Genomic DNA, 15,289 nt, shown 5'->3' with positions numbered 1-15,289 from the left:
CTGCAATGCTTGGTAAGAAATGTACGCATTATCCTGCCCATGTAATTGTAACCCCTCTGTACAGTATGTTCACAAATAAAAAATAAATAAATTAATTTTAAAAAAAGATAATATTACTTGCTTCATAGAGAACTGTATTAGATTTTAAAAATTAAGTGCTTCTGCCAAGCAACAAAGTACCTTAACACTTACTAGATTAATTATGAATGTCATGATCATTATATTCTTCATTCATCATATTATTATCCTTCCATTGATTAACTATGCTGTGTGTTTTCTTAGGCAATAACAGTTGATAAAGCTCGGCCAAGGGTATGTAAGAATAATTTTGTTAAATCTGAAACATTTTAAAAGCTAGAAATTATTTCAAAATAAAAAGCCAAAAAAATTTAAAGCCCTTCTGTGCAGAATACAGGAGATAATATTCTGACTCATATTCTTTTATGATCTATATACTTTATACTAGTTGTTTTACCTCCATGGCTGCCCAGCTGAACGTACATTAAATTATTTATATTAAATATGTACATTAAATGGCTTAAAGTTCATGGATTCCTGTAGTGCAGGACAGGCTGTTGAGCAAGCAAACAGCCCTAGTTCAGATTATATAATTTTCCTCTGTCTGGTTTATCTGTGAAATTTCAGATTCTGCTACTAAAATGAATAATTGAGACTTGGAATTCAGTGTAAGAGCATTTACCTAGCAAGACCTAGTTTGAGCCCTAGCTGGGTTCAAACTTCATCATTGGAGGTTGAAAATGGTAGTACCAACTATTGATACCATCATACAACATTAAGCTCAAATATAAGTGCAGAAAGCCAGACATAAGAAGGACATGATTCTATTTATATGAAGCCATAGGACAGGTAAAACTAATGTTCATATTACATCGATCACATGTATATTTACATATACTATACATATATGTGTGGTGAAATATAAATCAGATCCAATTTTTTTCAAGGTGGTGGTTATATGAATACATACACCTGTCAAAACTTCTAGAATATGTACTTTTTTTTTTTTTACCTTACCCAAGCCCAGAATTCAAGCTCCATTACCAACAACAACAACAACAACAAGCAGTCAAAACTTCTAGAACTGAATATTTTTTGTGTGCTGGTCCTGGAGCTTGAACTCAGGGTCTGGTCACTGCTGTTCAAGTGTTCTACCTTTTTTAGTAGTAAACTGGAGATAAGACTCTTACAGACTTTCCTGCCTAGGCTGGGTTCAAACCATAATCCTCAGATCTCAGCCTCCTTGGTTGTAAGTCAAGTCTCTGGTGCTTGCTTACATCTGTATATTTTAATGGGTAAATTGACTTAAATATTAATCTCAAACTTCATACAAATAAATGTTTTATACTGATTCATTAAACAGACCATCACTGCTTAGCTAAGGGCAAATTTCAAGACAGCAAAAGAAACATGAAAAGGGAAGGGGAACTATGATCAAGCTGAGCCTTACAGGATTAAACACAGAAGTTCCCAATAATTTATCACATACCTTATAGAAGAAATATTGTACAAGATGTGCTATTCTCACATAGTACAGATGTCCATGGGCCAATAGCAGTTTCTTTAAATGTTTAAACTTTGGGACAGAATAATCGCTGTTCCTGGCTGCTTGGCGGCCTTCTTTACCTTTAATCCCTAAAAAGACAGTATCTCTATAGAGTGAGTATTTTATATATGTAACCTTCTGATTTGCTCTTACATTTTTACATTGATTAAATGCTATGTCAACTGTCTACTTCAGCTTTTATTAACCAAAAAGGGTTTTCTTCAACAGGGATACTGAGATCAAATGAAAGTTAAATTGGTAACTAGCTATTTGTAACAACATAAAATAATTAACTAGAATAATTATTTTAATCATTACAAAGCAAAGCCATATGAAGGAAACCTACCCCTGAAAATTATTACTTTATTTTTAAGCAAGGACTTACTTCAGTACAACAAGATAAAGTACAGAGAGATGATTTCCCTCATAGGAAATGGGAGTTAAAAGAGTACTTCTGAAAATTATTTTTAAAGGACTCAGTTAGTACGTAATTGTGCATGACACTAAGCCAGGTGCTACATTAAGGCAACACAGAAACATATGTTTCATGGTCCAGGAGCTTAATGGGAAGATAGTGAAGTTCTTTCACTGAATGAAACTGTCTGCTAAAGAATCGGTTTTATAAGTTCAAAAAGCTTTATGCTACTTCCACATAACAAATGAGCAGAGATTAGACTTCTATGCTAAATATGTCTGCTTCTAAATTGGAAGGGGAATTTGGTACCCAAATTCCCAAGACGGTAAAATTTGATACATTATACTAAACTGCTGCCAAGAGAAATGTTGGGGTACTGGTCTGTTGTCGATTAGCAGCCTGACATGAGAAAAAAAATGGTGCAGGTGGCAGAAAAGCTTTTTGGTGCATGTCAATATATAAATTCAATACTATAGTACAAATCACCTACAGATACTCCCATGAGGGAAACAAGCTAATTATAATTTCTTAACCCCCAACAGTTAACTATCTTAATACACATAATGCAACAACACAAACAGTTTGGCCAGCGGGGGAAAAGAAATAAATGAAATTTCATGCATACTGTCAAAATGAGTTAAACAATCAATTGTGTTGCTATTGGGCTTGAGAAATTCACATTGTTTGACTTCCTTAAAACATTCTCTAAGTCTCTTTTGTCCTATTTCCACCAGGGTAGCATACATTGAGATGGTCAGGAAAGGCTCTTCACTAGATAAACAATGATCATTGCCAAATTCAAATTCAAGACAATTCAAACAACCAAAACAATTTCTCTAGAATATAAAAGATTCTACCTAAAAGCAATACTGATAACTTATAGCTGGCACTTCATTTGCTGCTTCTTACCTATTCCCACATGGGATTCCAAAATCATGCTAACATCATTGGCACCATCACCTATGGACAGAGTTATTGGACTGCCTTTTAAATTCTTCACCATTCTGACAATCTAAACATTAAATACAAAAAGAAGAATAGAAAAAGTCAAAGAAGAATGTGGCACTGGACTATAATTAGGGGCTTATACCTCATTCATACTTCGTTTTTTTTGGGGGGGGGGTCCGGTCATGGGGCCTGAACTCTGGGCCTGGGCGCTGTCCTTCAGCTCTTCAGCTCAAGGCTAGCACTCTACCACTTAAGCCACAGCGCCACTTTCGGCTTCTTTCTTTTTTCTTATGTGGTGCTGAGGAATCCAACCCAGAGCCTCATGCATGCAAGGCAAATACTGTACCACTGAGCCACTTCCCAGCCCCTCATTCATACTTGGAAGTGCAGGTTTTGTAAACAGAAAGGTCATTTGTGCATGTGTACCACAGACTTAAACTCTCAGAATCAGAGGAACATACCCATTCAAAATGTAACACCATTACCCACTTGTTTCTGGTTCTGTACAAGCAAGAACTCTCAAAAACCTTATCTACCATCCTTATTAGATGTCAGATGCTTCCTTCTTTTGCCATCACTTCAAGGACCCTACCAGATCATATGATGAATATATGATAGTAAATGCCAGAAAGCTTTGTGTTAAGATGCACAAGACCATAGACTAAAGGTAGAAAATCAAGAGTACAATGTTTTGGTTACTTCTTTCTCCTCTCTGATGACATTTTGACCTCTCCTAGGAGTGACCTACTCTTATTATAGGAACTTGTGCTAAATTCTTACGCCTACATGGAAGCCAAGTCTTTACTAAATATCCCACGACTAAATATGGTTCACTCTCTCCTATAAGCAGTAACATTTTAAAAAAGGACATCTTAAAAGGATATTATATTTATAGAGAGATGCCCAATACATGCATACAAAGCCTGTCACTGTATCATGTCTCTTCTAGATGTACAAGTAATACTGTATAGCTCAGTGCAGTGTTTTGGGCAAGTACTGAATGTTATTTCTCCTGTTAAAAAAATTTTGGTTTGGGGTTCTCTAGAACCTTCTGACAGGGGCTGGGAAGGTGGCTCAGTGGTAGAGCGCTTGCCTTGCATGCCTGAGGCCCTGGGTTCGATTCCTCAGCACCACATAAGTAAAAAGAAAAAAGCCGGAAGTGGCACTGTGGCTCAAGTGGTAGAGTGCTAGCCTTGAGCTGAAGAGCTGAGGGACAGTGCCCAGGCCCAGAGTTCAGGCCCCATGACCGGACCGCCCCCCCCCCCAAAAAAAAGAACCTTCTAACAGTTACTTGTGGGAAGTGTACTGAGTGTATTTACATAAATCACTACTTGTTATGCCAACTACAAAAACCACTTAGGAATTTATTAGTCTTAATAAAGCAGTACTCCACTGTAAGGCAGCCTGAAAGTAGTGAAAATATATCAAAAAAGAGAACATATGATGGGAGGAAGTTGTGTTTTAACAAGCTTAATTTGGGAGTATGGAGGGAAAAGGCTGAAGAGAAATGGTAAGAGCAATATATCAATGAAGAGAATAAATGAAATAGTCTGCATAGAATTTGTACTAGGCTAGAGTCAAAAGTTTCAAAACAATGCATGAAAATGAGAGCTATAACAAAAGGGAGCTAAAAAAATCAACAGGACATGACAATTACATATTAAGCAATAGAAGAAGAATCAATGGCAGTTGTGAGAGTTGGGAGCAAAAGTAAATTATAAGATGTATCTTTGGCCTGGGAAGGTGGCTCAGTGGTAGAGTGTTTGCCTTGCATGCATGAGGCCCTGGGTTTGATTCCTCAGCACCACATAAGCAGAAAAAGCCAGATGTGGCGCTGTGGCTCAAGTGGTAGAGTGCTAACCTTGAGTTGAAAAACTGAGGGACAGCGCCTAGGCCCAGAGTTCAGGCCCCACAACCGGGGGTAGGGGGTGGGTGCGTGTGTGTGTGGGGGGGAGATGTATCTTTCACACTGGAAATTAATGTGACTGCAGAAAATCCATATGATAGCTACAAATCAGAAACATAACATAAAGAAAATGTCAGGGACAGAGATAATCAATGAAGACAGAAAAGTAGAGGTGCTAATCTAGAGATTACTCAAAGGAGAACCTTCACCTTAGAGAAAAGAAAGTGAAGAGAAGCTATAAGAAGTAAAAAAAATAAAGATAGTAGAATGCCAAAGAAGGGGAGAAATGCCAGGACTATGTACCATTACAGAAATCAAAGGCTGAGAGAATGTAATTGATAGTGTCCACTGAGGTGGAGAGGTAAGGAAGAGGATGAAGAGGATGCAAGGGACAGGGCAAGGCATGCTCATACGGAAGGCAGTGTAGTGATAAAAGCAAAAAGAACAGGACACATGGGGTCAATGTCAGAGAGAGCAAGGAACAGTGGATGCAGGCAACTGATACCAAGAACTCATTAAAGAAAGGTAGAAATGGAGGAATTGGACAGCAAAGTTGAGGGGATAAGGTACAGCACAAGTTTTAATCAATTGGGAAGATTCTTCAGTTTGATCACAGGAAAATGGAAAGGAAATGCTGGAAAGGAAACTTTATATTTATCTAGAAGGACCCAGAATGGAGCATCACCTATTATTCACTTACCTGGGCTTTCTGTAACGGTGCCATCCGGCAGCAGAGCACTGCAGTGCACTTCATACAGATCTGGAGGAAAATGCTTTTGTAGTTGTTTGAACTGGAGTCTTGACTAGAATTTAGTATAAGTGACAGTGTGGCACCATCGATGATTAATCCGTATTCCTGATGTTCTGTCCATGTTCTGAAAAAGACTTTTTTTTACTCCTGTGTTTGAATCTATTAAACATTTTTATCTAGGATCCTGGTTTTTGAAATGGCAGAGGGGAGTGTCCCAGATAAGTTATCAGTCTGGTTTGTTGACTTGTTCATTCCAAATGAGCAACTGCTTCTAATAATGGCACATCTTTCAGTTATAGTTTTAGACATTAAGTTGCCCATATAGTTTACTGTAAATTCTGAAAAGTACAAAAATAAAGGTATTTATGCAGTTTTCATGGATATAAAAAATTAAAGCTCAATTTTGGGACTTGCACATCAATCATTCCATCAGACTAGTTAAATATGAAGACAAATCATCAATTAATCTGAAACTCCTTAAGAAAACTGTAAGGAAAAAAAGACAAAATGGCTTTGGGGTAAACAAATCATGGGATACCTTTCTCTAATATGTTTGATGAAATCTATCTGTAGAACACAGCTTCTCAAATAGGACAATGCATCAGAAAGATATGTCGGGGTCAGGTGCTGGTGCTGGTGGCTCACACCTGTGATCCTAACTACTCAGGAGGCTAAGGATCTGAAGATAAAGGTTTGAAACCAGCCTGGGCAGGACAGTCCGTGAGACTCTTATCTCTAATTAACCACTAAAAAGCCAGAAGTGTAACTATGGCTGAAATGGTAGAGTACTAATCTTGAGCACCCATGCATACACACACACACACACACACTTACACACCAAAAACAAAACTCAAGGACAGCACAGGTCCTGAACTCAAGCCCCAGGACACATATAGCCTGGGACTCTCTCTCCTCTCTTCCTCTTCCTCTCTCTCTCTCTCATATATCCTGGGTATTCTTTTGAGTTATCATAGTGGAAGTACTAGATACAAGAAAACTCCAATTATAGACTCAGTTGTCTAAATTTAAGACTACTCAAAATTTAATGTATGCAATCATCGTGGGTGGCTCATGCCTGTAATCCTAGTTTCTTAGGAGACTGAGATCTGAGGATCAAGGTTTGGAGCCATCCCAGGTAGAAAAGCCTGTGAGACTCTAATCACCAAAAAAGTTGGTGATTAGAGATCTTGCTTTGTTGGTAGAGAGCCAGCCCTGAGCAAAGAACCTTAAGTGATAGTGCTCAGGCCCGGATTTCAAGCTCACCAGTATGAGCATACATAAGAAAAAAAATTAATGTGACAAGATCAACTAGGGAGGTTATTAAAATTCTGTATTTCAAACAAGCAGTCCAGTGACAATAAAAATGCTATACTATAAGCCAGTCTTTGAGTAATGAAGGCCTAATATATTCCATTCTTTCTTTCTCTTTCTTTCTTTCTCTCTCTCTCTCCCTCTCTTTCTTCCAGGGGCCTGAACTCTGGGGCGCTGTACCTCAGTTCTTCAGCTAAAGGCTAGCACTCTACCACTTGAGCCACAGTACCCCTTCTGGCTTTTTCTGCTTGTGATACTGAGGAATCGAACCCAGGACCTCGTGCATGCAAGGCAAGCACTCTACTGAGCCACCTTCCCAGCCTTCCCATTATTTCTTTATTGAATATTTCTTTGAAGTATACGGCTTATACAATAGTGATATTTACAAAATTCCTATTTTGCCTCATAATTTTTAAGCATATTTTATTCACTAAAGTGACATTGATTATTCTCTCTTTGCTTATTTACTCATAGACCTAATTTACTGAGCAGAAACAGCAGCCCAATAACCAATCAAGCAATACTTCTAAGTAACAATACTTCTAAGTAACAACTTTAAGAAGGCCATATTATATGGAGGATATTGTTATTGCTAGATTATTTGTCTAGCTGCTGTTAAGACCCTAGGTTTAATCCCCACCACTGTAAAGAAAACAACAACATTATCTTGGGAATGTTTTTTTTGGGGGGGGGGTATTAGTGGGGTTTGAACGTAGAGTCTCCTGATTGCTAGTTAGGCACTCTACCACTTGAACTACAATCCCAGTCTATTTCAAAAAAGAATTATTGATTCATCTTTCCTTGGAAAAAAAATTTCCTGGATTTGAGGTACATATATGAGAAAACACACATAACTAAACTCTATAGTAAATGGTTAATGCTCAGTTACCAAGAAAATAAGTCCACACAGAAAAGAATAGTGTGTTCTTTTTTTGGGGGGGGAGGGGTCTGGTCGGGGGGCCTGAACTCTGGGCCTGTCCCTCTGGGTGCTGTCCCTCAGCTCTTCAGCTCAAGGCTAGCGCTCTACCACTTGAGCCACAGCGCCACTTCCAGCTTTTTTCTTTTTGCTTATGTGGTGCTGAGGAATGGAACCCAGGGCTTCATGCATGCAAGAGCGCTCTACCACTGAGCTACCTTCCCAGCCGCTAGTGTGTTCTTCGTAAGGTATAGTATTTAAGATGGGACATGAAGTCAGGGACAAAAGAAGTGAAGGGAGAAAATGTATGTTGGAGCATACCGGGAAAACTAGTTAGTTATATGAAGATCACATGAGGGTAATGGAAAACTACCAAAGGTTTCTCAATAGGGTTGTGATATGGATAGTTTGACTTTAAAATCACTCATCTAGCAGAAGGGCTTAAGGACTCAATGTGTGAGAGGCTAGGTACTGATGTGGTATGCTACTAGTAAGAATGGAAATATGGCTAAAGCTTGATAACTGATAGGAATTGGAAGGGGAAAAGGAGTAGAAGCTGCAAAGGTGGTTCTGAGTGCTCTATATAGTTTCTTTTTTTTTTTTTTTTTTTTTGTCGGTCGTGGGGCTTGAACTCTGGGCTTGGGCGTTGTCCCTCAGCTCTTCAACTAGAGGCGTGCGCTCTACCACTTGAGCTACAGCGCCACTGCAAAGGTGGTTCTGGATGTGAAGCCTGTGTAATGTGGGTAAAGATTGTGCCTGATTCCAGATACATAATCAGGAAGAGAGGAACTAAGATGGTAATGGCTTGTACTATTTTTCTAAGCCTTGAAAAATGTAGTTTTAAGTTAAAACAGAGGTGGAAAATCAAAGTGTCAATCTCAAATGGGCTATTAGCTTGGTCCTCAGGGAAGGATTCAAATTAAAGAGTAAAACACCTATAATTAGAATGACAAATTATAGAAAATGAATTCAGCATAAGCATCAATTATTTACACTAGTCCTAATGTGTAAATATAATAAACTGATGTACTTTCTTACTTTTTAAGGCTTCTAGTGCTTTTAGGAAATTCGTGTAACAACTTTTTACGATATTCTATCAATAATTCATGCAATCGATCTTCTTTCCTTTCACTTTCTTCAATGGTTTTTGAGGTCAATTCCAAAAGCTCAGTGCTGGTTTGGAATAGGCGACATGCATAGCATGTGGATTTGGCTGTCTCCATCTTGTCCCCAGTTAGCACCCAAACTTTCAGGCCCGCTGCATGCAGCGCTTCAATGGTCTCTGCAGCTTGATCTTGTAACCTGTTAACACAGAAATCTTGTTAACCTTCAGAAGTCCTTTTAGAGATTCTGCAAGGCTTATTAGAGAAAGCATTTTTATAATTCCCAACAATTATTATTATAGTTGGTTCTCTTACATATCATTTACTTTTCTTGACAGTGTTGTCTCTGGTAAAAATTTTTATTTTTAACCAATACTGGGACTTGAACTTGGGGGCCTGGTCACTGTCCCTGAGCTTTTTGCTCAAGGTTAGTGCTCTAGCACTTGGGCCACACAGTTTCACTTCCAGCTTTGTGCTGATTAATTGGAGGTAAGAGTCATGGACTTTCCTGCCCAGGTTTGGCTTCAAATCATGATCTTCAAATCTTAGCCTCCTACTCAAATCCTCAGATTGCCTATGACTCTAGACGTGATCCACCAGAACAAGGCCAAACATTTGCTTTTTTGTTGTTATTGTTGCTGGTCCTGGGCTTTGAACCCTGGGCCTAGGCACTGTTCCTGAGCTTCTACCACTTGAGCCACAATGCCACTTCCCACTTTTTTGAGTAGTTTATTAGAGATAAGAGTCTCATGGAGTTTCCTGCTCAGGCTGACTTTGAACCATGATCCTCAGATCTTAGCTTCCTGAGTAGCGAGGATTATAAGCATGGGCCATCGGCACCCTGCTCAAAGTTTTGCTTTTTAAAAAATAATTTTATTATTATTTTTTACATGGCGCTGAGGAATCAAACCTAGGGCCTCATGCATGCTAGGCAAGCACTCTACCACTAAGCCATGTTCTCAGCTTAAAAGTTTTGCTTTTTAAAGTGAATTTCAAAGCCAGGGGTTTGTATCTCCTGCCTATAATCCTAGCTATTCTGGAGGCTGAGGTTTGAGGATCACAGATCGAAGCCAACTTACACAGGAAAGTCTGTGAGACTCTAACCTTCAATTTAGCACAGAAAAAGCCAGAAATGGTGCTGTGGTTCAAGTGGTAGAGCACTAACTTTGAGCAAAAGGAGCATAGGGACAGTGCCCAGGCCCACAGTTCAATCCCCAAGACTGGCAATAATTCTTAGAGAACTCCTAAAATACTGAAAATCTAAAATTTAAGGAGATCAGTGTCAGACTAAATCATGTCTAGCAGAGGCCAATCAGCCTGTACATTTAAAGTATATTATTTCTAAGTATGCAAAAAATATACTCCAGCTAAATTAGGTTACATTATATTCTTGCAGTGTTCAGTCTACCCTCAATTTCCTTTCTGCACATCTCTATGTCAAAATTTTAATCTATTCTTCCAGGCAACAGGTCAAATAATGACTCAAACATAGCAAAACTATTTTATAAATGTCTACACATATGGATAGCATAGTAACTATTCAAAACAGACTACTGATAACTGATTTATTTTTCCAAGTTATACATATTTAACTTAAAACCCTTTCTAACAAACAGTTCAAAACCTGGGAGAAGTTTTTATACTTGCGAAAATGAATGAATCTCTAAGTTCATACAGAAAACAAAGCTAAACCAGAGATCAAAATGTGAATAAATTACTAATAGATAGGCAGATATCACCCTACATGACTGAGCATTAAAATAATATCATTTTCTAGTTACTTACTTGTCTTCTACCGCAGTAGCTCCAATTAAATTCATGTTTGTTTCAATATCATCAAAAACTTTTTCCATTTTTTCTTCTCTGTCTTGTAAGGACATTTTGGCCTCAATTAATTGTCTGTTAATTCTCTCATAATCATCTGGAGTGAGTTCTTTAAAGGCTACACAGAGTGTCCGATACCCATCCTAAAAGCAAAGCAGAACTAGTTGTCCCAAATCCTTTAGCTTTTAAAGATAGTATTAGTTACACATACAAAGCAGAAATTCTGACATATTTAATTTTTTGAAAGAACAGACTACAACTAAAAAACTTGTATTTAATTAATATCTACAGTAAGAAAATAATAGTAGTTTTAAAGATTTTTATTTTTGGTGTCAGCATTGGGACTTGAACTCAGGGCCTGGGCACTGTTTCTTAGCTTTTTTACTCAAGGCTGGCATTTAAGCCACAGCTCCAGTTCTGGCTTCTTGCTGGTTAACTGGAGATGATTCTTTCTCACAGACTTTCCTGCCTGGACTGGCTTTCAGCTATGATCCTCTGAGCTCAGCCTCCTGAGAAGCTAGGATTACAACAGGTGTGTGACACTGGCATCTAGATTAACAAAGATCCTTTTTTAAAAAATATTTTTTGGCCGGTCCTGGAGCTTGAACTCTGGCCTAGATACTGGTCTTAAACTTTTTTTTTTTGGGGGGGAGGTCCATGATGGAGGCTGAACTCTAGGCCCAGGCAGTGTTCCTCCACTCCTCAGCTCAAGGCTAGCACGCTACCATTTGAGCCACAGCTCCACTTCCGGCTTTTTTTCTGCTTATGTGGTGCTGAGGAATTGAACCCAGGACCTCATGCATGTGAGGCAAGCATTCTACCACTGAGCCAACTTCCCAGACCCCTCTTAAACTTTTTTGCTCAAAGCTAGTGCTCTTATCACTTGAGCCACAGGTCTAATTCTGGCTTTTTTGGTAGTTAATTGGAAAAAAGAGTCTCAAAGACTTTCCTGCCCAGAGTTGACTTCGAATCGCAATCTTCAATTCTCAGTCTCCTGAGGATTACAGGCATGAGCCATCAATGCCCATCCTTGAACCAAGATTTTTGGGACATTTCAATGCTGCAAATTCTTAACAGAACAGTTTCAGGATGTTTTATTTTTTTTCTTTTATTTTATTTTTGTGTAAGCTAAAAGGAAATTTACACACTGAAATCTCAAAAGACCTTGGACATGCACATTAACCCTGTTAGAGGTTCTTCTACATGTCTCTCTTTTTTCCATAGGAATTTCCCCAAACATTTAAAACCCATAGCTTTCACTGTATATACAGCCTAAACCATAGCAATCTATGATTATGTCATTTTACACTGTGCAAAATCCTCAAAAAATAGTGGTACAATAGAACAAAAATCAGTATAAGAAAATTTCATTGTAAGACATTCATAAAACTTGGTCCTTCTTTAAATCAAACAGATTTAAAACAGACACAATCTCTTTGACCCCTCCAATCAAGTTCTGACAATGATCCATATCCTATAGCAAAAAGAGCCATCGATGAAGTAGCTAGCAAAAGGTCAAATAGCAATACGCTAGACTGAAAAGATTTAAAAAAGAGCCATAAAATGTTAACCAAAGCCATATCTGAAACAAACCCATCATTCAGGATGTTTTATAATAAAATTTAAAAAATTATATACAATAGACTATAAAATCAAAGTTCATTTAAGCGTCCATTTAAATAGCAATCCCATAAACATGATAATCTCTAGTATTTCTCTATTTAGTTATTAGGAGAGGGGCATAGGCTCACCATTGCATTACGTTCCACATGGCTTTTAGTTAACTCAATTTCATGGTTTTGAACCCTGGGGAAAATTGCTGAATCTGCTCCTTTACAAAATAGAATGATGTCTCCTAAGATAAAAATAAATAAATAAATAAATAAACACAAAGCACTGGATTTAATAGGGATACAGGTGGACCCATTGCAACAATGAGACATACAATATGATATGTCGAAAAACGAACTTTACAACTTTGGCGGGGGGGAGACTGTAGTAATGGAGATGGGAGGGTAGGGATAGTAAGGGAAAAACAAAGGAGGAGACAACAATGCTTGATAAGAAACTTACTCATTACCTTGCTCATGAAATTTTAACCCCTCTGTACGGTCTTTTCACAATAAAAAATTATTTTTTAAAAAAGGAAGTATTTAAAGAAAAAAAGCGCTGGATTTATAAACTGAAGATGAATATTGAGATAGCTATTAAGCCCTCTCTCATCCAGTTGTTGCGTATTTCAAGTATGCTTTGCACACTTGGAATGAGACATTTGGAGGGTTTTCATCTCTTCACACCATTATGGTTACAAGAAATGAGTTAAAATTTTCAACATGCACCTCTGCTAAAATACAGATTGCCTTCCTCTATCAGGGAGGACTGGGCTTGTGTCAAGCACCTGTAGCTGAATTCTCTGGAATTTACAGTATACATAGGTGTCAAGAACTAAACTCAAGTTTGAACAGGCTGAAGTCATTTTGAATAAACTACACAATTAGCTTTTAAAACACCAGTTTGAATGGTTTTATTAGGATTTTAAAAACAGCTTTTGAGAATGCAAGTCCAAGTGCAACTTTTGTATCAGTTCATGTACCCAGCAAATTTTAATAGGTGAGTACTAAAAAAAAAAAAAAAGAGCTCAGTTCATTAAATTAAAATGTATACCTCTGAGGTCACAGGCCTTCACAGATCATTTCCCTAGATACTTGAGCATTTTCAAACAAGTATGTAAGGTATGCACATATAAGATCAATGAGCATTTAAAATGCTAAATGCCTGTTTCATTTTCCCATGAGGGAAAATTGTGTGTGAAATACATATTCGAAGTGTTTGAAATTCATAAACAAAATCCATGGACAAAATCAATTCTATGACTTCACAGTCACATCACAGAGTATGATTAATGTGGCATCTAGGAAATGGCCCTGTGGCTCAAGTGGTAGAGAGCTCGCCTTGAGCTGAAGAGCTGAGGGACAGCGCCCAGGCCCTGAGTTCAAGCCCCATGACCAACAACAACAAAAAAAAATTCAAGCTAATGTGGGATCTATCTTCCAAGAGTTGTCTCCATCCTTTTACAATGAAGAAATTGGACTGCTAGGGCAGCACAAATCAGAAGGATTGCAGTTCAAGGCCAGCTGAGGCAAAAAGCAAGATCCTCCATATAAACAAAAATGTTGGGAATAGTGGTATGAAAGACTGCAGTCTGAGGCTGATCTTAGGCAAAAACACAGACTCTAGTTGAAAATCTAAAAAACAAAAAAGATGGAGGAGGCCATAGGGGAAAGACTGCAGTTGGAGGCTGGCCCTTTGCAAAAACATGGTACTTTACCTGAAAAAGTAACTAGAAAGCAAAAAAGGAATAGGGCATGGCTGAGAGTATCTCCTTAAATAACACAAAGTCCTGAATTCAAGCTGTACTTGCTTAAATAATGCAAAGTCCTGAATTGAAACCACAGTACACTTGAGAAAGGGTAGGAGAGGAAAGAAAAGGGAAGGGGGGGGAAAGGAGGCAGAAAATTAAAGCTGGGTGTAGTTTTATATGCTTGTAATCACAGCACTCAGCACTCAGAGGAAGGGGGAGAAGGATCGTGAGTTCCAGATCAGCTTGGGCTACACCACAAGATTCCATCTCAAATTTTAAAAAATATTGAAAAAGACTTAATACTTAGAAGTAAGTGAGTAGAAAACAAATCAGGGATATTATAAAAATCAAACCTCCTTGGCCAAACAACAACAAAACCAAACATACATGGGAATACAAATATATCTATATGAGAGCCTGTGAATAATGCAGCAGTACTACTCTGGGTTTTTTTCAGAATCTGAGCAGAAGGCAAACCTACATGATGCCTCCCAAAGACATAGGGGAGCCTGAGAGGATGGTGCTGTTTCCCCTGTAAAGGGGAAGCTTCCCTCTGTCAGAGTCTTGAGCTCTGGAATGAAGCCAGAATACCCTTTCCCAGAAGCCTGGGTTAGTCATCTTTACTTCATCTGCTTCCAGGGAGTGTAAAGCAGTTGCAAAAGTCCCAAGGTCAGGGAGGATAAGCAGCAATTCTCTACACTCTAGGCTTCTGCTGCTGGTAATCCCTCACCAGTCAACTGTACTGAGCGGTTTTCTTTGTAAAATTACTATACCATAAGATTATTGGTGCTAAAAAGTAATGAGTATGGTTGTTGCACCTGGTAAACATTCACAGTTCAGTACTAAGAAATGAGCACCTTGAATGTATTCAGAGCTGAGTACCTAGAACCACACAAAAGTTACCCTTTTAGTTCCTGACTAAACAGCCAGGGTAGAAGAATAGTTTCATTTCTAAGAAAATGCATTTACTGTCATTCCAGACGTTCTGCCATTGACAATCCGGCAAATTTTAACATATTTCCAAAAAAAAATGTGTAGCTATAAAATGGAACTGCTGGGCTGGGAAGGTGGCTCAGTGGTACATCGCTTGTCTTGCATGCATGAGGCCCTGGGTTTGATTCCTCAGCACCACATAAGCAGAAAAAGCTGGAAGTGGCACTGTGGCTCAAGTGGTAGAGCACTAGCCTTGA

At 38.4% G+C, this 15,289-nt stretch overlaps 1 protein-coding gene across 4 annotated transcripts in view; it reads right to left on the bottom strand.

The window, feature by feature from the left end:
• The window catches only part of Atp11c (ATPase, class VI, type 11C), a 149,480-nt gene that overhangs the window by 28,383 nt on the left and 105,808 nt on the right, over nt 1–15,289 (bottom strand). For all 4 annotated transcript variants that reach the window (XM_013025979.1, XM_013025980.1, XM_013025978.1 and 1 more), the window contains exons 17-22: nt 12,490–12,593; nt 10,700–10,881; nt 8,850–9,113; nt 5,534–5,708; nt 2,889–2,991; nt 1,508–1,653 (exon numbers count right to left, since the gene is read on the bottom strand). In XM_013025979.1, the coding sequence (XP_012881433.1) occupies nt 1,508–1,653; nt 2,889–2,991; nt 5,534–5,708; nt 8,850–9,113; nt 10,700–10,881; nt 12,490–12,593 (974 nt within the window). The remainder of the gene's footprint in view (nt 1–1,507; nt 1,654–2,888; nt 2,992–5,533; nt 5,709–8,849; nt 9,114–10,699; nt 10,882–12,489; nt 12,594–15,289) is intronic.

Source organism: Dipodomys ordii, unplaced genomic scaffold (genome assembly GCF_000151885.1).
Source record: "Dipodomys ordii isolate 6190 unplaced genomic scaffold, Dord_2.0 Scaffold89, whole genome shotgun sequence".
Classification (NCBI taxonomy): domain Eukaryota; kingdom Metazoa; phylum Chordata; class Mammalia; order Rodentia; family Heteromyidae; genus Dipodomys; species Dipodomys ordii.
This window is presented reverse-complemented; position numbering and strand designations above follow the sequence as displayed.